The sequence below is a fragment of the Cryptotermes secundus genome, unplaced genomic scaffold (genome assembly GCF_002891405.2).
Source record: "Cryptotermes secundus unplaced genomic scaffold, Csec_1.0 scaffold2392, whole genome shotgun sequence".
Lineage (NCBI taxonomy): Eukaryota > Metazoa > Arthropoda > Insecta > Blattodea > Kalotermitidae > Cryptotermes > Cryptotermes secundus.
In genome coordinates, this window is record NW_019733893.1 from 27,799 (window position 1) to 49,239 (window position 21,441).

Here is a 21,441-nt window from a genome sequence, read left to right on the forward strand (position 1 = left end):
GGTCCCATTTATCAAACTGTGACTCCACAGACAGAAGTTCATACAACAGGGCAGAGACCACAAAGGAACAGGTCAAACCCTCACCTTGTGATATGCATTGGTGCTGAATGCCCTGCGGAGGGTGCCAGTGGTAGCTTTCTTGTCTTGTTCCAGGTGTGACTTTAGCTTGTCCCGAAGCTCCACCCCAGGGAACAAGCTTGACCTGCGATATGACGAGGACCTGGTACTCAGCGGCGGTGGCAAGTCATCGGGCTCTTCACTATGAAACAGCAGTGTCTTCTTGTCCTCAATCAGAGTCGCAGGTCCATAAAGGTGTGCAAAATGTTCCCTAAGTAATCCACACACACATGTAAGTGGCTTACAGTTGCAATGCTGCTGTTGCATGTGTCAGCAAATTGTTTTGAATAAAGAAGAGGATGGTGGTGAAATACATGACGCTGAGTAAATATTGTAATGATGACATTTGCTGCAAGAAGTTCATAGATTCCTCTAAACAGCAGTACTGCTTAACACATACTGCTGCTATATCAAACTTAGTACCTAAGTATATGCAAACTGTAACTTCTTTCCAGAATTTTTTGAATTTATAGCATGCACAGTGAAATTGTAATTGTGTGATTTTTCACAATTTTCCCTTGTCTCTCCGAAGCAAATGACATGACAGTACCTCAAATTAGGCCATGACCACTTCCTTTCACATCCTTTTAATTCATTAGTGACTAATCATCCTACCATTCGGTGCTATATATTAACTATTGACAGCATACTTAAATATATCATAAGTCAGTATATTAGTAGTAATAATATTGTTCAGGCACTTGGAGGAACTCCATTTGCCAGCTAACTTCCTGATATATTTTCACAATATTATTCTCTAAATTTAAAACAGTGTACAACTGAGAATGGTCTTTATTCTTCATGGATTTTCCCCTATTGCATAAGAGAAACAATGGTGATGGATAAATCAACAAGATGTGTAAATGGGCCACTACATGATCATGGCCAATGATTAATCAAAAAGTCAGTATGGCATCTCCTCTTGGAAAATAGGACTTATATCCTGTCATTCAATGATATATGTGAACTACATAGTTAAGGCATAGTTTAATACATCGTAAGTCAATATATTGTTTCAGTTTTCTGCAGTAAAGCTGTTACTCACGTCAAACTCAGTTTCTCGTACAGCCGTGTCAGATCATGGTCTGGACCAGGAGACAGGAATATTTTCTTCAAGACTGAGTCATCAAACTGTTCCAATTTTCTCTGTAAAAAAAAAGAAAAAGAAAAAAAGAAAAAATGTTATTTTCTCTGAGGAAAAGAAAACAAATGTTTCTTAGGACAGAATATAATGCAGTATGTGGTTCTTCAGTCCTCAGCAATTCTGTATATATGTTGAAGAACATGCTGTTCATAATTTAACCAAAGTTAAGAGCAACCATACAGGTGAGGATGAGAATTGAGGTAACCTCATGCTCAGGTAATCTTCATCTTGCATAGAATTATAATTACATAAGAATCTTTCATGCATGTTCAGTTCTTATAGAAATGTAGCAGCACTAATATATATATAATCTGATTTTTAAGCATGACACAGAAAACAGAGATATTAGGAATAAGACATACACAGATTATGAATGCTTAAAGGAGTTAACAGATGGAAACATTACAGCAGTTTGAACATGTTAAAATAGTGGATGTAGACAGAACAATGAAGCCAAGACAAAATAAGGACAACTGATACCAGCAAAGCATTAACACTTTCACACCCACATTCAAGCACTAACATATGCTCCATATTTCAGGTTTCACATGCATGCCTAACCACCATTAATTGTTCTTATTATTCTGTCAACTCACATTTCTTGATATACACAAATACTCAGATGATCAGAAAACATATAACACAAGCATATTCAGTGTTTAAAAGAAGCAAAGAGTGATCAATTTTGGAACAAGCATATTCAGAGGTTGGTCCTGAAATTGTTCAAGGATATGAACAGAAGCGTGTGCCCCTGTGCATAAATACCATTTCATGGATGCATATAGGGGGACTGGAGTTAAATCTCCACATATTTGAGACTCTGGTACTACATAGGTCGTACTGAAAGTCATGAGCAACCTCTTTTTGCATGCAACCTGGGAACAGCAGACAAAAGAGAGTATGGTGGTAGGTGGAACCAGCTGTTGTGTTAACCTTGAGTGTTTTGTGACGTCAATATCTTGCATCACGTGACCAGTATCACTCCTAACAAAATGGCCGACAATGATATGTCATTTTGCCAGCATGCTGTCATTGAATTTCTTGTGAAAGAGGAAATCCCTGCTGCAGAAATTCACCAGAGACTTCAGCATGCTTATGGAAGTGTGTGCATGGGTGCGAGCAGTGTTCGAAGATGGGTGAAACATTTTAAAGATGGGAGCACCAGCATCGAAGATGAGCCTTGCAGCGGTCGTCCTCGAACAGCCTCAACTGAACGCAACAAGGAAAGAGTGGATGAGATCATTCAAGATGACAGGCATGTGACTGTGGACACAATAGCCTGAAAACTTAGAATAGGGCACAGTGCAGTACAAGAGATTATTGAAAGCTTGGGCTATAGGAAAGTTTGTGCTCGTTGGGTCCCGCGGTTATTGACCAAAGACCACAAAGGTCAGCAAAAAGCCATCACCTCAGAACTGATGCAGAGATATTGACACGAAGGTGATGATTTTTGCTCTGTATTGTGACAGGTGACGAAAGCTGGTTTCACCATTTCAAGCCTGAAATGAAACGGCAGAGTATGGAATGACACCATTTGCATTCTCCATCAAAAAAGAAGGCAAAGACAGTGCCATCAGCTGTGAAGGTGACGGGTACAGTCTTCTGGGATGCAGAGGGGTTTATTCTGGCTGAATTCCTGGAACCTGGGCAAACCAGCAATGCTGCTCGTTATGTCCAGACGCTGCACAAGCTCCGTCGTGCATTGCATGATAAACATCCGGGACGAAACATCATCATCCTGAATGACAATGCTCGCCCCCATGCTGCTCGTCTCACATTGGAAGCAATTGCAAAGATGGGGTGGGAAGTTCTTCCACACCCCTCCTATAGCCCTGATCTGGCACCCTCCGACTACCATCTTTTCGGATTTGTGGAGGATCAGCTGCGTGGACAACGTTTTGAGACAAGGGAAGCAATTCAGAAAGGAGTGCATCAGTGTCTTCGGATGTCTGGAACGGAATTTTACAGAAGGGGAATTTTCAAACTCTCAGAACACTGGGAGGAATGAGTACAAAGAAGTGGTGATTATGTGGAAAAATAAAGAAAGGTCTGTAGATTGAGGTGGTGTATTTGGTTTATCAATAATAAAGCATATCACTTCACAAAAAATTGTTGCTCATGACTTTCAGTACGACCATTGTAGATGGAAGTGACTGATCAATTTCACGAACTTCCTATTTTATGACTTTGGAAAGAGTCCACTTATCCATTAGATAGGGGAACTGGATGTGTCAGCACATATTGGTGACAAAAGTAAAATTGCATTCCTGTCCTGGGATTTACCAAATCCCATTCATTTAATTTCCTGCCTGACTCCCCTACTGAATGCAAATTATTTTCCATGAAAATTAAAACCATACACTTAGTTTAGGAAAAATACACAAGTCCTGCCACCCATCGTTCCGATATGCAAGCTACCAGAAGAGATGTCATAGAATACAGAGAAGAACAAAGATATAAAATTAAGCATGTGATTGTAAATTTGTATAAAGTTGATGGCAGAAAGCTCCTGACATTGAACATACACAAGAACATCACAATGTTAGACGTTACAAAGACAGAAACAACACCGTCCAGTACGACTATTTAAATTTTATCACTTGAAAACTCATCACCCTTACATGTTTCGATTCCTATGGATCATCCTCAGAGAGCAACAATACTTTTTCTGGAAACTTTTACATTATTGATGCCCTCTGAGGATGATCTGTAGGGATCGAAACATGTAAGGGTGATGAGTTTTCAAGTGATAAAACTTAAATAGTCACACTGGACGGTGTTGTTTCTGTCTTTGAAATTGTTAGTGTGACGGACCAGAATGAAACAAATCAAATGTTAAACGCATTCTGACAGATGATTTAGAGCCCCAGGTTTCCAACCTGCTGCCAGTGAGTTCACTGAATAGCCTGTCCTAGCTCATCTACTCTGGTAGAAGATGAAATTATGTGGGATGATGCGGAGGCTTTCTATCCACGAACACACTCACTGGAGAAAGTGATGTCAGAAGAAAAGGAGGTGTAAGACTATTTCAGACAGGCCATGGCTGAAGGTCAGATTAACAGAAATGTTCTGATGACAAAGAAACTGAACTTACTCTAATATAGAAGTCGCCTCTAACTCCAGTGATTTCTTCAATGCCAGCCATCATGGTGCCGATCACCTGGAACACATAACATATCACACAAATTTGCCAGCATGATTATAATATTCCTGAAAATATTGCATTCTGAAGAAGTTAACAAATATACATATAGCATGATAATTCTGGCACATTTGTTCAACTAACAAGCATTTAGATTTATGTACAGGACACCCTGACCTGTGATAACCCTTCTACGATGAACGTTTTCTGAAAGGGTTTCTTTTCTTATCACATGTCATAGCACCTTATAATCTCCAATACTTTAAAACTGTAAAGATATGTTGAGACACAACAGATGGGGACCTTTTGCCTCATATCATACATGAACACAACTGATGGACAGAGAAATTATTTTAGTGTGATTTATCTCATTCATAATAGCAAATGATTGTCTGCTTGGGAATTACAGGAGTAACGAGAACAGCTCCAACAGCTGCAATTGAAGTCCTCCTTGGAGTGCCCCCACTGCACCTCCAGGTGGAAGCTGAGGCCAAGGCAGGAAATTGCAGACTAAATTGCAATGATCAATGAAAACCCAAATCCGAAGGCTATGGACATGCTTACATGACTCAGGACATGAAGAAGAACCCATCCTACAAATGGGGTCTGAAAAAATGATACCAAGACATGTCTATGATAAACTCTTCATGATCAGATTCCGTGATAGAAGTGATTGGAAAGAGGGGCTTCAGCCTGACAGAAAAGGGGGGGCTAATCTCATACACAGATGGCTCCAAGACAAATAAAGGCACTGGAGCTGGGGTATACTGCCAACTCTGCATGAAAAATGGATATTTTCTATAATTTTAAGGCAGTATACATTTGTGGGGCACTCTTGTCATTACTCCGATGACAACCCACTTCTTCGGAACAGTTTTTTGGCCCTGAAAAGGACCGTGGCTGCTGAGATGATTGACCGGTGAGGTAGCGCGGCGCGCNCATAAGACTATCATACATTTTCAGGCTCTTAGTGAATTTTGTTTTGCAAGTATACTTCCCACTTGACTTTCTCTAATTTGATCCAAAACAGGTACTGCACACACAGATTTCTTCTGCTGGTGTAGTAAGTGGGAGTCATACTTCCCATGTATTAAGAAGGAACACAGCATTCTTCCCACTGAGTAAGTGCGAATCACACTTCCCACTACAACCTTCTCACAATACATTATTGGGAAGCACATGTCCCATCTTAAACTACAATCAAAGTCTACTTTTGATAAAATTTAACTATAATAAGATTAAATGGAATTAGGACTGTTCCAGTCTGAAAAATTACATGGCCACCATGATGGAAGGTAGCATTAATAGCTGACACTGAAATCACTGAAGGAAGGGAACTATAAAAATATTGAGACTTCACTATCTCAAATAGTATGATTTAACCATGAAGTTTAATTGAAAAAAAGCACTTCATCTGAAGTGTGGTAAGAGAGAACACACAAAAATATTATTTTTATAAATTATTCTGCAATCCACTTAGCTAGCAAGGGAGTTTCACATGTTGAGGCACGAAGCTTACATTATCATTTATTTCAATATTCAGCGTCTCCTTTTCTGATTTAGATCTTGTAATGTTCAACAAAGCCACCAGCGGTTTGATGGTGCTCCCCTGCAACACATTCAGATGGATATTGGTACCAGACACTGAAAAGCATCCTACAGGCTGGGGTGCAGTCCTAGAAATGAAAGTACCAGCTCAGTCCAGTACCCAGGTCCAGGTGGGAAGAAATGGGAATAACTCATGACATGAAGCCGTTTTAAATACCTAATGACAGTCTTACACTTCTAAATGCAGAGCTGAGTGACAAACAGCCCATGAAATGTATACACTTAAAGGACCTGACACTTCAAGCTTACAATTCAGATAACAAACAAGTTATAAGGAAGAAAGCAGTCTTCTGGGATTTTGCACCGTGTATATGTGGTGTTAACCGACGTTTCGGAGGAACGTATCGCCTCCATCTTCAGGGTAGAAGAAAAAATATATAAGAAATCTGCAAGCAAAGAGACCGTGAGAATCTGCTTTTACCGGTTCTCACGGTCTCTTTGCTTGCAGATTTCTTATATATTTTTTCTTCTACCCTGAAGATGGAGGCGATACGTTCCTCCGAAACGTCGGTTAACACCACATATACACGGTGCAAAATCCCAGAAGACTGCTTTCTTCATAGTCACCGCCGTGAAAGCCTCAAATCTTACAAGTTATAAGGACTTAATATTTCACATTAGAGTCTTTACAAGAAGTGCCAGGGTGGTGCCTCAGCACTAAAGGACACACCATGGCACCACCATGGCTCAACTACTGTCCTGTCTACTGAGAAGTCATGCAACTCATGTAACAGTATAATTTTTACACAGAAAAATAAATAAATTATTGTAAAAAAATACAAGGTATGTATTGCATAACTGTAATTTGAAGGTATTGTAGTAAGGTACTGGACTTCTGGGGCGGAGGTCTGGAACCAGATCTAGGATGGATACCTGCAGATGCATTTCCCTTCAGACATGGCAAATGTGAGGCACTAGACTGCACTGTGGTCTGAACCTAATGTTAACTTGAAGGACCCTTTGCTGAACATATTCCTACCATTTGGAGCAGTACAGTGCAGCTCACAGGCATGCACACAAGCCTACAGCATCTGGCGCTGAACCAGCCACCTGCTATTTTTACACCATCAAACAGCAACGATTAAGTACATCTATTTGTTCATGAACATTGTTTCCACAAGAAATTTACAAATACTACCCTGAAGCAGTAACACTTCTGACTCGTATTCGGCAGCTACCTGTTTAGAATCTCAGTTGGAACACCAAATATACTCACTGAGGTTTCACATTGTACTCCTCAGTCCCTCAAGACAAATGCTGGGATAATACCTCTATTAACCTATGATCATTTTCTTCCACATTCCACCCAATACATTATTCACTTATCATCCTAGCATTCAGCAATCTGAGATGCTGACAGCATCACTGAGTAAACCACAAATGAATAAATAAATAAATAATATACAAAAATTGCCAGAATGCATGAAGATTTCCTTGTTTTATTTAAATAAACAAAATTTAATTTGTCAACGTTGAAGACTGGTACATATATACAAGAACAGGTTAAATTTCAGCTTCTTGTGTGTTGTGTCTGTTAAAACCACAAATTTTTTATCACACTGTACAGTGATTTTCTTTATCATCCTGTATATTTTAGATTATCCATATTACTCATACCGACCCTGATGAAGCAGTGCTACACAGTGACTACAAATTTAAATAAAGGATTGATCTTCTATTAACTCTAGTGTCTCTGAAATCTGTTACCTTTGCTAACTACTGTTCTGGAACAGGGCGTTTAACTCCCCCCCACATGGGTGTTAGAGGCTGTATTTTAAATTTCAGTAATGGTATCTGTATTAAAATAAATGTGAAGCAAGGCCAGGTGAATTATATGCATAAGCCATCACAATAGAGCGATATATCGTAAATAAAAGTTAAGAATATTGAATCAATACAGTTACAATAAATGAAACAAAGCAACTGTATGCAATGTTGGGTTCTTGCAGCAGAGTGTTAAAACAGAGGTAAAAGAATGAGTAACTGGAATACAAAGGAAGAAAATTCATTCAACCAAATTCTCTACCTGGACGAAGACAGTGAATATAATGACGATGAGGGTCGTCGTGACGAACATCGGACGAGGCTCCACTAAGTCCGCATCCAAAGTCTCCACCATAGAGAAAGCTATGGCACCACGGAGACCACCATAAGCCATTATAAATTGCTCCTGTATGTTAATCTTCTTCACACGCAGCTTGTTGGTCAAGCACGTCAAGAGGAACACACCTGTTGAGATTTGAAGTTTTCATGGGGCTTAGTTCATGTTCCTCTGAGTTATGCCATCATGAAGATCTGTAGGTTGTTACCAACATACTGGAAGAGCACACTGCCTCCATATTCACTCTTACTCTGAAGACAGAGACAGGATGAGCCTCCAAAACACTGATAATCATCTATCAGATTACACAATGCTATAACCCAGATGAGCACGAACTAGGAACATATGTGTCCACATAACAAACCCTGACTAAATCCACTGTGGCCAAGTGGTCAACACTCATCTTCATAAGGTCCAGGGTTTGAATCTTGACTTGACGATCAGCCATCCTGAGTGAAGTATTTCTGTGTCTAGACAATAACACAATGTACTCTTATTGCTGGATATACCATAATGAGATTTAACATATAGAAAGAAAGATCTTGTCTTATATCACACCTTTAACCCTTTCATGCACAGTAACTATACATACTATGCACTTTTATGTTACAGAACTCTGCACTTTATTCACATAGTGCATTCATGGGTTTCATATGATTATTACAACACAACGTGATTATGGCCCTAAACAGCACTAACTGGCTGGTCTATGTATCACATTGCATTTTCTATGAGACAGAATCTAAACCCTTAAAAAAAGTAAAACTGTCCCTGGGCTTAATTAATTAAGCACAACACCATGAAGATATATGGGGGAGTGGAGGTGCAGCTCCATCATTCTTGACCTTTGCATTAGGTGGAGGTGAGTGGTCAGCTTTTGCCCTAGCAGCTTTACCCCAGAGAAAGAGCCCCCTGCACCAATTGGCTAGGAGGATGAGTGAGTCACAGAACTTGTCTGGACAATGTGGAGAGGAGAAGAAGCTCGCCTGTGCTGGGACTTGAACTCTGACCCCTTGACCATCCAGCTCATAGACAGTCACTGCACTGACAGTGCTATGTCAGCTCAACTACACCCTTAAACAAGACATAAATGAATTTGAGGCTTCAAAGTGACATTTCTCTCAGTGATACGTATGGTTTCTAAGCATGTTGCAGACAGAGAACAGACCTGCAAATCGGCAGACAAGGCATAGAATCAGCGTCCACAGAACAAAGCCTGTGTGCCACACATGCTGGTCACTGACGAGCACCATGCCCAGGAACAGGAAGATAATGGCGTCACTTGTTGAGCTGCAAAAACAACAATCGGCTACTCTTCCCGTATCTACAGACGATAGCTAACTGCGTTCTGCAGAGGAGCAGATGCATTCTCTATAATTTTACATGGCTTACTGGCAATACATCTATTTGCAGCATAAACTGGATAGACAAGAAATTCATAAAGAATTTTAGTAGGAAATATTTCAACAGAAGATGATATTAAAATGAAAAAAAGTAAAGCTATCCCCATACCAGACCAAGGATGTCCATACGGTTGTAAGATGTTGACAGTCCCACATTATCCAGACAATCGGCTCACATGTGGTGGTAAGGTTGTCAGCTTTATGTGCTGGCCACCCTTTACCCCCAAGGAAGATTCCTGGTACTCATTTCTGTTAGAGGCTGAGTCAACCCCAGGGCCATAGTGCAGCTGGAAGGATTAGGTCGATTGAAAAAATCCACCTCATCAGGATTTGAACCTGCATCCTTCCGACTTGTAGCATAGTGCCTCAACCAACTATGCTACTGCGTGCCCCTGATATTACAATGAATCTTAAAGAAATACAGTGTGAAGATGTGGACAGCACAGAGTCCAGCAGCTCTTGTGAGCACAGCAATGAACAATGCGGGTTACTGTCTACTGAGGCAGGACACTCTGGAGTCTAGTACAGTGCTACCAACTTTCCTGAGATTTCAGGTTCCCATGATGATGCTTATGAAGATTAGTGTCTTCTAAGATATCACAATATGTAGTCTGATAAAAGTTTACTGATGCTTTGAATAAACGTTCTGCCTCCATATCCAGGTCATGCTTCTATCCTGAAGACTGATGTAGTTGTTTCCTCCAAAACATCAGTAGGCTTCTACTAGGCTATACGATGGTCACATCACAGGAGACAGTGCTCTTCACAGTCAATGCTCTGAGATCCTGAAACTTCACACAGCAGCCGATGAAAGAAACTGCCATTCCAATTAGTGTATAAATGCCAAATGTGGGAGCAAAATGGTTGAGCTGAATCTCATGGTAATATACAGCTACCGTTTCACTATATTACTTGTTACCTTACCTCAGCATTTTTGTGAAATACTTGACTGTTGTGTACGATTTCTGGGATATGTTCTTGAGGGCATAGTGAGCTTGCACCAGGCCACATATTATGATACTGCAAGCAAACAAGTGGCATCAGTACCATCACAGCCAGTAGTTTGAGACTTACTTTACATTTCAAAAGGGTGCTGAGTTGTCAAGGGACTGAAACTAAGGGGCTGGATGGTGCTGATGAAGTAGGAACATTAAGCTTCTTGCAAATTTCCCTGAAACATTAGTACACATTGGTAACACCACCATTTTCTATATGTATTTAAATGGCAAATGAGATTTTATTGTACTTCATTAGAACAGAAAAGATCCTTTAAATTTTACTTGTGTTAGTTAGAGTAAAATGTTAAATGGAAGTAAAAGTAATGTACAAAAGAGCAGTGTTTGAGAAACCAAAACCAAGTGGTACAGCCATCAAGGAGAAGTGGAACATGACAAAGAGACAGAGAATGAAAGACGTGAAGAGAAGATATTGAAGAGGTATTTACGGTTGACAGGGAGAAGCCTAACACCAAACTTTATAATAATAAAGGAGAAAAATGAGGAGCTGGAAGAGGAGAAGGAGAAGAGGCAGAGCAGAAGAAGGTGTTTGAGAACATCAAGGCTCAAACTATGGTCTGTGGACAGGAGGATGAAAAAGAATAAGGCTGAAATGAATTAAATTTCCCATAAGAAACTTATTATATAGACTTAACAATGACAATTTCTAGCATTTTGCATATTACAATTTATGAATCAGTTGTGGATCCACGATTATACCTGACAGATGTAATGAAGATTAATTAATATATATTTGAAATTTTACAATTTGGAAAAAGAAAATGTAAATCCAGGCGGAACTGAATCATAGCTCTCACAACATAAGATTATACAGTATATTACTCCTGGCACATACCTGATAATGCCTGAGAAATGGAACAACTCAGCTGATAAATATGAGACATATGCAACACCTAGAACTGCTAAAGGCTCCACCACTGCAATTGGATTTCAATAAAATGCCATATTAGGAAACATTAATTTCCAGCAACAGTTATATGTAGCAATCTGCGTAGAACGGTCAGATTCACTGCACACTTAACAGCCAACTGAAGTTCTGGCAGCAGAACCCAAAGGTTCAACACAGCTGAGCCCAAAGCCTGCCACTGGACATGATTCTTTAAACCTTTAAGATCAAATTAAACAGCAATGCATGACTGTAATGCTGCTGGACTTTTTAAGCTCTTTAATCTCTTGACCACATGAATGTCAGGAAAAGCACACATCTATATTTATAATAAAAGTATACACATTTTTTAAATAATGTCACTTATTATATCAGCCTCTGAAAAAACGAGTACCATTAATCTTCCTGAGGGTAAGGCTGACAACCTTACTACTATCTCTCAGCCAACTCTCTAGAAAATGTGCGTGCCTCAACATCTCACAGCCCTGTGGGCCTCCATGGCCTGTTAGAAGGATATCTTTACCTTTAATTATATAAACACAAAAAGAAATTATTTAATATTTGAAACTTTCATGGCAAATCAATATGCTGGAGATTTTTCAGGTGATCAGCCATGTCAATGTTGAATTACACACTAACATTTCAAGGGACATCTTTCATCTTCATCATCGACCCTGAAGACTGAGATGGAGGAGTTCCCTGGAACTCAACATTGATGCAAAAGATGTTGGCACATAAACTTATTGTACAACAGAAACAAAATGAAGCTTTGCAACAGACATCAATTCGAAAAGTTTATACAAACGGATATTTTATTTGTTGCAGTCAAGTACACACAGTTGAGAACCACCGTTTTAGGAGTACAATGTATAAGGGGTGAGCCTTCTTGGCCCTTGCACCACGACCACAGTGATCTATTGTAACCGCCACTGATAACTTAGTGTAATCATTAAGCTTTAATTGCATGACACATGGCAGTTTTTCTGCATTGGTTGGTGGCCACAGCAATACAGGGCTAACGTGATACTGAAGCTGAACTAACTCTGGCACTGATCACCCCAGCAAGTTCTTCAACTGCAAATTCATGACGAGTGTAAATTGACCTCTACTTTATTTCTGTAATAAACATGAAGGCCCTTCTGCTTAACCCTGTGACAGATACATACCTCGGCACTCCTGCGTGGTCCTGGTGATGAGGGCAGTAAGAAGGCCAAATATGGCACCCACAGCTATTCCCCCACAGCTCACAGTGAAGAAAGCAAGTATCGCCAACCCATACTGCCCAACAGGAATTTCTGGCATTTCACAAAATGTGACCATTGTGTTATATAGGACGATTGTCACTGCATCTGTAAGCATAAAGATTGTCATATTGAACCTGAAATTCTCAGAGCAGGGACTATGAAGATTACTATTGTCTGAAATATGATGCTGGGTAGTCTGGTGGAAGTTCACCTATATTTCGGAGGGTCAAAATGTAAGCAAGCAAGTAGTGAGAGCAGATATAGGCCTGGGAAGGGGCTCTGAGAGAGCCATTAGTTATTCCTCTTCTTGATTCTATTGGTTAGCTCTGGGCTCCTTTCCAGGTCTGCATCTGAAACAGGTATTTCACACATGACTGCTTGCTTGACTTAGTCATCAACCCTGAAGATAGAGACATTGTGTTTCTTAGAAATTCTGGTGAACTTCTATAGGACTCCATGATGTCACATTCTAGATCTTAATGAGATATATTTGACTTACTCATATTTCTGAACATTTACCACAAACTGCAGCGAGTTATGCAGTGAGAATAGACTCAGTAATCAACAAGAAGTTATTGAAAAAAATTGATCTTGTACAGGCTACTAGGGCCCATTAATTCTGAGTTATATGGCATAAGAGATTCCGAGAGGGATGTGTGTCACTACAAGATGATGCTCGCCCAGGACAGGTTCATTGTGTTATCACTCTTGATGTCATTGCTGCGTTGGATGGTCATATCCAGGCAAACCGATGGATCACTGTGGAAGAAATTAGTTTTTGTTGGGAATAAGTCACGGTTCCATACAGGCCACTGTGACAAAACACCTGCTGTACCACAAAATGTGCATGCAGTGGGTTCCACATCAACTCACGGAGGAACAGAAGACTCAGAGAATGGCTGCATCACTGGGTCACTTGCAACAATACCATGAGGAAGAGTATGCTTTTCTTTCCTGTACTGCCAATGGGGATAAAACTTCGTGCCACCATTTTGAACCCAAGAGCAAATGGCAGAGCCAACATTGGAAACACGTGAATTCTCCCCCACTGAACAAATCCAAAGCCGTACACACAAGTTCCGGTAAAGAGATGATGACCTTCTTTGACTGCAAGGGCCCTCTGCTTGTCGAATTTCTCGAGCATGGAGCCACAATCAGTGCACAGCGCTACGAAGACACTTCACAGAAACTGAGACATGCCATAAAGTCAAAACGCCCTGGAATACTATCGAACGGCATTATTCTTCTTCATGATAATGCCACATTGCCAACTCTGTGAGGAATACACTACAGAGATTTGATTGGGAAGTGCTTCAACATCCCTCCTACAGCCCAGATCTCTCCCCATGTGATTTTCACATTTTTGTAGACCTGAAGAGAGACATTCGTGGACATCAGTTTGCATTGGATGAAGATTTGCGTGGCTGGGCAAAGATGTGGTTCCGTAGACAGCTCACAAGCTCTTTCAAGGATGGGATTGACTGTCTTATTTCCCACTGGGATAAATGTATTAACAGTTTTGGATATTACTTTTGAGGTAAGAAATGCTCTTTAATATGTTTTGGCATCTGACCAGTTTTCGTTTGACTTCCCCTCATATTTTATGTCATATACTCACACACATATTGAATGAGACAGGAAATTTCAGTCAGTATAGTGACATGCTATAAGCTTGACAGCCAGGATTCAATTACTGATAGGGATAAGAGATATTTCTGCATTCCGGAGCATCCAGACTAGCTCTGGGCCCCACCCAGCCTCCTATACAATGGGTACCAGAGGCTCTTTCCCTAGGGGTAAAGTGGCCAAGGCATGAAGCTGACCACTCACCACCACCTATTGCTGAGATCAAGAATAGTGCAGCTATACCTCCACTCCCCCATATGTCTTCATGGCGTAGTGCTTAATTAATTAAGTGCAGAAACAACTTTATATTTTATATATACATATATTAATATGAAGGTAGGATAGCCCTCTTGGTATAGTGGAGAGGTAACAGTCTGAACGGGAGACTAAGAGGCAAGAAACTTTCTCTCTACCACATCCAGACTGGCTCTGGGGCCCAGCCTTGTATCAACAGATACCGGGGATTTGTCCCCAAGGCCTAAAGCAGCCAGAGCATGAAGCTGACCACTCACTTCCTTTTAGTGGAGATATACTTCTACTACCCCACACATCTTCATGGTGTGTTCTGTAATTAACCACTGACAATTTTACCTTTACTTCATACATGCATATTCCATTTTCGCACACAATTCCAATTACCAGGACGCTGTGAGATATGACCTCAAAATTCTCCACCATTCTCATGTTTGTAGCCAAGCAGTTATTTAGTTAGTTATTCACTTGGTGTGTCAGTCATTCTGCAAGTCAATTAATTTGTCATCCAGTCAGTAACAAAAGTTATTGCTCAGTTCCCAGTCAGTTGGTTGATAAGTCAGTCCTTCAAGCAGAAAATCAGTCAGTCAGTCAGTAAGTCAGTCTTGTTCATTCTTACCATTGAACAGCGACTCCCCAAACAGCAAATAATACAGATCCTCATTTACTCCTACTTCCTGGAAGATCGCAAGAACTGCCACCGGATCAACGGCCGAGATGAGTGCAGCAAACACCAGACAGTCTATTAAGGTAAGGCGTTCCACCATGGGCCCCATTAGTCCAAAATGCCGCAGCAGGAACAGAAGTGGACCTGTAAATTTCAAGGTGTCTTACTGGTAGGACTGACAGAACAGTATTTTATGTGTAGCTTAACGTCCATGTATTTATCGTCTGTCAATATTGCAACAGTTGTTTATTCACTACTTAATCTTAATCTTAGTTTAACATTTTACACTTTGACACAACATGTTTCGGCCCCAAACGACCATCTTCAGGTGTCTTGATATGTTACAAACATTTTATTAAAATATGTTAAAACTGCTACATTGTGTTAAAATCACATGCTGTAGTTCTGTTTCCAAGGTAAAACATGATAAAATCCATCAAAATTTCTATTTCACCTCACAAGGGGTGACATCCATTGTACACAAATGTATGCCTGTCCCAGGTGTTTTGTTTTGGCAGCTTGCCTTCACATTCATAGCCTACTTTTCAGTTATGTCTGCAATGTGCCCCAGGTGTGCATTTCCTCCACAGCATGTTGTGTTGTCTTCGCTAGTGACTAGTAAAGACACAACCACAGATGATAAATACACGGACGCTCAGTTAAACAATTGCAACAGGATGCTAAAATACAGAATTTTATGTGTAGGCTGATGCACATTTTATTCTCATCAACTGCAAGGTTTAGGTCTATCGACCTGTTGTGATCTTCAGGTTAGAAGAAATGATCCTTCCATCTTCTTCATGGTTGACTTCTCTCTTCTTCCTTTAGAATGACAGTTAAACAGTTTCTGATGAATCTGATTAGTTGGCACTCTTGAAATATGTATTATTCTTATGGGAAAATGAGGCAGCTTATTATGAGTTTAAAAACACAAATACGAAACATACAATAAACAATAAACATATTAATAATATTGGTTTAAAAATATGGAAACAAAATCTCAATCTCCTTCTAGCAATGTTTCCTTTTAATATGGGACAATGAACAAATACTCTCCTATGTCTTCCACTTAACCAGTCATTCTGGTGATACATGATACTGACATAGAACCTGAGAGAGCCCAACAAAAGCAATGAAAGTGAGGGCTAATGAGCTCCAATGAAGCTGTTACAGGCCCAGCAAGCTAGCAACTGATAATAGTACAACTTTCAAAATGAAGAAAAGCCTCAGGAATAAATGTTAAAAAAAAGATACTAATTAGAAAATAGGGAGCAAATGGGAGCATAAAATAATAATGAATCTTACAGAAAATGGCTGTGGGCTGAACTGGCTGCAGATACAGCCAACTGGAGGTATGTCTACATACATGGAAATAATTACTAGCAGCTTCTCAAGGATGAGCCTGTATGATGCAACTTTTCTGATGTCTTTGAATGTCCAGGCACTGAATATTAGCATTAGGCTATGTTTACACCTCACAAAGAGATGAACAGTCACAGCAAAAAGTTACTTACCTATTGTGAATGTATTGAATAGTGTCCCCTGAAAAAAAAAATCCATTATGAGAATTATAGTAACGTAATTTTTATGAGACTTTAGGTGATGATGATGGTTCATGAGTTGTGGGAGAAGAGAAAGTTCAGATCATTTTCAAAGAGAAGAGCACGATTCTTGGGGATCTGATGCCATTCACTTTAGAAACTAGAACAATTTTTATATAAGACAGTATAAAGTTAATTAAATACAAATCTATGTCAGATTGTAATATGGTCTAACATTTGATGAAGTACTCGGTGAAAACAGCAAGATGAATTTTAACATGTTAAGCATGTTAAAAATTTTTATAAAACTGGCTGTATATGGGTATGTAAAAAGTATGAAACAATTAGAATAAAAATGGAAAAACTTTAGATCAAACAAAATCAATTAAAAATAAATCAGTTACAACTCAACCCTTACATCGAAGTACAGGAAAGATGCTAGACATGGTACTTGTGTGTAACATGCACAGGGTACTCACCACAACTGCATACAGCATAATGGTGCTGAGATTGTAAGAAAATGCTCTGTTGTACAGGGAATAGGATGACTCCAGCACAACCCTGGAACAATATTTCATGCAATTAATGTCCTGATGTTTGAGGTTTCACAGTCATGAAGATAAGATTGTGGTCTTTTCGATTATGGCACCATGTAATTTTGTAGGTAAGGCATAGGGTTCAGCAGATGCTGACAGCCATAACCAATAAACCAATCTATGGAGATGTCATTCCAGAACATTTTAAATACACCTGTCACTGTATCCTGAACATCTTCCTTTGGATATTCAGTCTATATTTGCATTTTGAAGGTGCTATCTGGAATGAGGTTTCTTCACAGCTTTCCTCAGTCCCTCTGGGCAATGCTTGGGTGACAATACCTCAAGCAATCAATGACCACATCTTTATAAATCTTTTCATCATTCATTTTACTATTCAATGCTACATATTCTAGCTACTGACAAAATCATAAAATAACCAAAACAAAAGACGCATATATGCATGAGAACACACTCATGCAAGTTTACCATGTACCTACGGTGGTAGCAGTATGAGGAAGAAGAGACGAGGTGTGAAAGTTGGAAATGTGATGTTGTCGCCACCATTCAGACGCTTCTCCCCTGGAAGTGAAACACCACTGCCACTGGACAGAAAAAAATTTCTAACTTGAGTCACCGTAAACCTTACATTACATGTTTAACTGTATTGAAACTACACCACATTCTATCTGCAGTCCAGGAGCATTCTGAAAGTGCTGCACATTTTAGGAGGGGGTTATCGTGAAGACAATGCAGATGAGAGGAGAGGAATTCTGAAATTCAAAATATGTTGCAAAACTATCATTTATTTGCATTGACTATAAGCATATTTTACAGATATGCCAAAAGACATAATAATAACATCATTAACCCCACAAAGCAGGGGCCAGGATAGCTCAGTCAGCATAGTGACTTGACTATGAAATAAATATCCAGGCAATAAGAATTCAATTTCTGGCAGGAGAGGCAGAGATTTCTCTACAGTATCTGAAATAACTCTGGGACCTTCCCAGAGGGGTAAAGCAGCTGGGGCATGAAGCTGACCACTCACCTCCATCCCAGTATGAGGTTAAGGATGTGCAGAGTTATACCTCCACTCCTCCACATGTCTTCATGACATAATGTTTTGTTTTTACTTTTATGAGGGGGGACCCAAACATAACCGGAATTTATTTTTGTTATTTTTTATTTTTGCATTTTTATTGAACTGTATATTAGTCCCCTTCAAAGTATTGTCCATGTGCATTAATGCACTTGTCCCAACGCTTTTGCCACTGCTCAAAACAGTGCTGGAATTCTTGAGGCTGGATACTGTTCAAAGCCTTTAGCGTGTTTTCTTTGACTTCATCCACATCACGGAATCGCTTTCCTTTCAGACTTCTCTTCATCCGTGGAAACAAAAAAAAGTTCTGGATCGTTCTGCACTTCACTCTTCAAGTCGCGGCAAACATTCACGCGGTTTTCTCTTTGGTCATCTCCGAGCAAGCGAGGAACAAATTTTGCAGACACCCATCTCATGTGCAAACCTTCAGTTAAAATTCGCTGGACCGTGCTCCATGAGATGTTCGTTTCCTCAGAAAGTTGGTCAATGGTCTTTCGACGATCTTCATCAATTGCATGTTTGATTTTGGCAATGTTTTCGTCATTTCTTCCTGTCGAAGGACGCCCGGGGCGTGGCATGTCTTCTGTTGACATGTTGCCAGATTTGAAACGGGAAAACCACTTGTAGACCTGTGATTTCCCCAAAGCATCATCATTAAAGGCTTGCCGAAGCATCCCAACAGTCTCGGCTGCAGTTTTCCCTAACAGAAAGCAAAATTTCACGCACACTCTTTGTTCCTTCTGGTTGGCCATCTCACTAATCACCAAAGGGTTGAAACAGGAACCCACACAACAGAGCACCACAGACAAATCACTTAACTCAGACTGACGCCAGCTCACTAACAGTCACGGGAGACCCCCAGCTAACACCACCTAGCAGCACAACTCGTAACTACAAAGCATGCGCACGCAACAGGTCGGTTCCGGTTATTTTTGGGTCCCCCTTCGTATGCATTAAAGCACAACAGTAACTATATGAACCACTTGCCTTAACCCTTTACAGCCCAGTGGTTACTACACGTACCATCTGCTTCAACACACCAAAGCTCTGTATTCTGCCCACAGAGTATATCTGTGTGTTCCGCATGGTTCTCACAATAAACAGTGACTGTTTCCCTGAACAGCATTAACTGGTTGGCCTTTGTAGCGGAGGCGCAATGTGTTTCCTGTGAGATATGGACTGAATCTTTATATATTATTTAGTTGAAATTCAGTCTTTAAAGAGCTGATATTAAAAAAAACTCCAGATTCTTCCTACATGGTGTATTTACATGTTCTGTATGATCCTTTCCTAAACAATGACTGCTGCTCTGGATGCCATTAACTAGTTGGTAGTCATAATGAGACTGCAGCATGTCTCTTTGTAGTAGCAAAAATGAACTTTCTGTTTCAATTAAAATAAATGTTACTGTTATTTTCAACAATGTCCACTGTCTTGAATTACTGCAAACACAATGATTCAGAAATCAGGCCCATTTCTGTCATCAGGTGTAAGGAGGGAGATAGTTTTGGGCTACTCACTAGATAATTCCTCCAACAGTAACGCCAACAATAATCATCAGGCTGAAAACAAGAACAACAGTAAATGTGTTAAGTTGGTAATTGTCACACAAATTTATGGTAACATTTTAGCATACACTTTTTGCACAAATATATGAAATGAATGCAGAACACAGAGGTCATATGCATGCAAATTTATGTGATTCATCTCAGAAAGCTCTTAACAGAAACTGATTAAATTTGGTACTGGAGATCAATACTATAAGTTAAGCAAGTAAAACATAAAGCTTAAATTCAATATTATCATTTTTTTTCAGTGGGTCAATATATATATAATACTGATACATGAGATAAAACACTGATCTCGTATGTCTTCAAACATTTATTTCGAATATGTCTTGGTGAAAAGGCTTGAATGGGCTGGACATATAATACGTGCCAGCGAGAATAGAACCATCAAGAAAATGCTTAACACCAAACCAGAAGCAAATAGGAGAGCGGGAAGACCAAGGTTAAGATGGGAAGAATGTGTGTGGCAGGACATAAGAATTTTGGGTATAAAGAGCTGGAGGAATGTAGCATCGAATAGAGAAGAATGGCGAGCAATCCTGAGGAACGCCAGGGCTCACAAAGGGCTGTCGTGCCAGTGATGATGATGATGATGATGATGATGATGATGATGATGAGTTGCTAGATGAACCACCTGCTTTAACAACAAAAACTCTGTGTTTCACCCACAGGGTGTATTTACATGTTTCATATGAGTCTCACAGTAAAGAGTGAATGTTTCCCTTAACAATATTAACCAACTGATCTTTCTGATAAAATCACAGTATTCTTTGTGAAGTAGGAAGTGAATTTTTGTATGTTATTTTCATAAACTTGAAGCTTCAAAAAAAATGGTAATGAAATATAAGTAACAATAAATGCATGATTTTGTGGTGTTATTCAAGGGAGATGGCATCAAGGACAGGTGTTGATGTATCATTTAGTATCATGCAGGAAATGAATAAGGGAGAAAGCAGGGAAAGTTAACAGTATGAAAGTTTATATAGTAAATGACGAGACTTTCCCTTGTATTCTCAGTGAGTCTTATTATAGTTTTCTTGAATACAGCTGGAACTAACACACTGCATCCAGAAAAGCTATTGTATTCAGATGAGAGAGTTCCTGGTGAAAAATAATTCACCAAATATCAACAAATAAGAAGTTCTTACTCACTCCAAGTATTAGGAATTAGTTTGCTTGGCCACATATATAGCTCTCTCCATCCCTTCCTCTGTCTTCCCACATCTCTTTTGTGCTATAATTTGTAAATTATAACTTATTTAAGAATGTAGGTTCCATCCATTCTCTGAAGAAGAAGTTTAATCTTCTGACATTTATGCTTATTTTTTACTTCTTTGAATACCAAATTTTTTTTAACACACTTTAAAAATATTTTGTCTTTTACAGAATGAAAAATGTCACAGTATAATATATTTCTGAATACCACCAGAACATAAATCATGGCAAGAACTAAAATTTGTATGCTGTTTATTTATAAACAAATTACCT

The 21,441-nt window shown here is 39.5% G+C and overlaps 1 protein-coding gene across 6 annotated transcripts in view; it reads right to left on the reverse strand.

The window, feature by feature from the left end:
- LOC111868361 (sodium/hydrogen exchanger 1) overlaps nt 1-21,441 on the reverse strand; it is a 52,263-nt gene that overhangs the window by 24,310 nt on the left and 6,512 nt on the right. For 4 of the 6 annotated variants that reach the window (XM_023858940.2, XM_033753020.1, XM_033753021.1 and 1 more), the window contains exons 4-17: nt 19,906-19,947; nt 17,784-17,888; nt 17,227-17,308; nt 16,721-16,748; nt 15,159-15,350; nt 12,584-12,766; nt 11,367-11,448; nt 10,440-10,535; nt 9,281-9,402; nt 8,038-8,240; nt 5,923-6,012; nt 4,356-4,421; nt 1,163-1,263; nt 85-328 (exon numbers count right to left, since the gene is read on the reverse strand). In XM_023858940.2, coding sequence (XP_023714708.1) covers nt 85-328; nt 1,163-1,263; nt 4,356-4,421; nt 5,923-6,012; nt 8,038-8,240; nt 9,281-9,402; nt 10,440-10,535; nt 11,367-11,448; nt 12,584-12,766; nt 15,159-15,350; nt 16,721-16,748; nt 17,227-17,308; nt 17,784-17,888; nt 19,906-19,947 — 1,636 coding nt within the window. Of the gene's footprint in view, nt 1-84; nt 329-1,162; nt 1,264-4,355; nt 4,422-5,922; nt 6,013-8,037; nt 8,241-9,280; nt 9,403-10,439; nt 10,536-11,366; nt 11,449-12,583; nt 12,767-15,158; nt 15,351-16,720; nt 16,749-17,226; nt 17,309-17,772; nt 17,889-19,905; nt 19,949-21,441 lie in introns of those variants that run through there. The other 2 variants (XM_023858942.2, XM_023858943.2) reach the window with 2 other exon arrangements.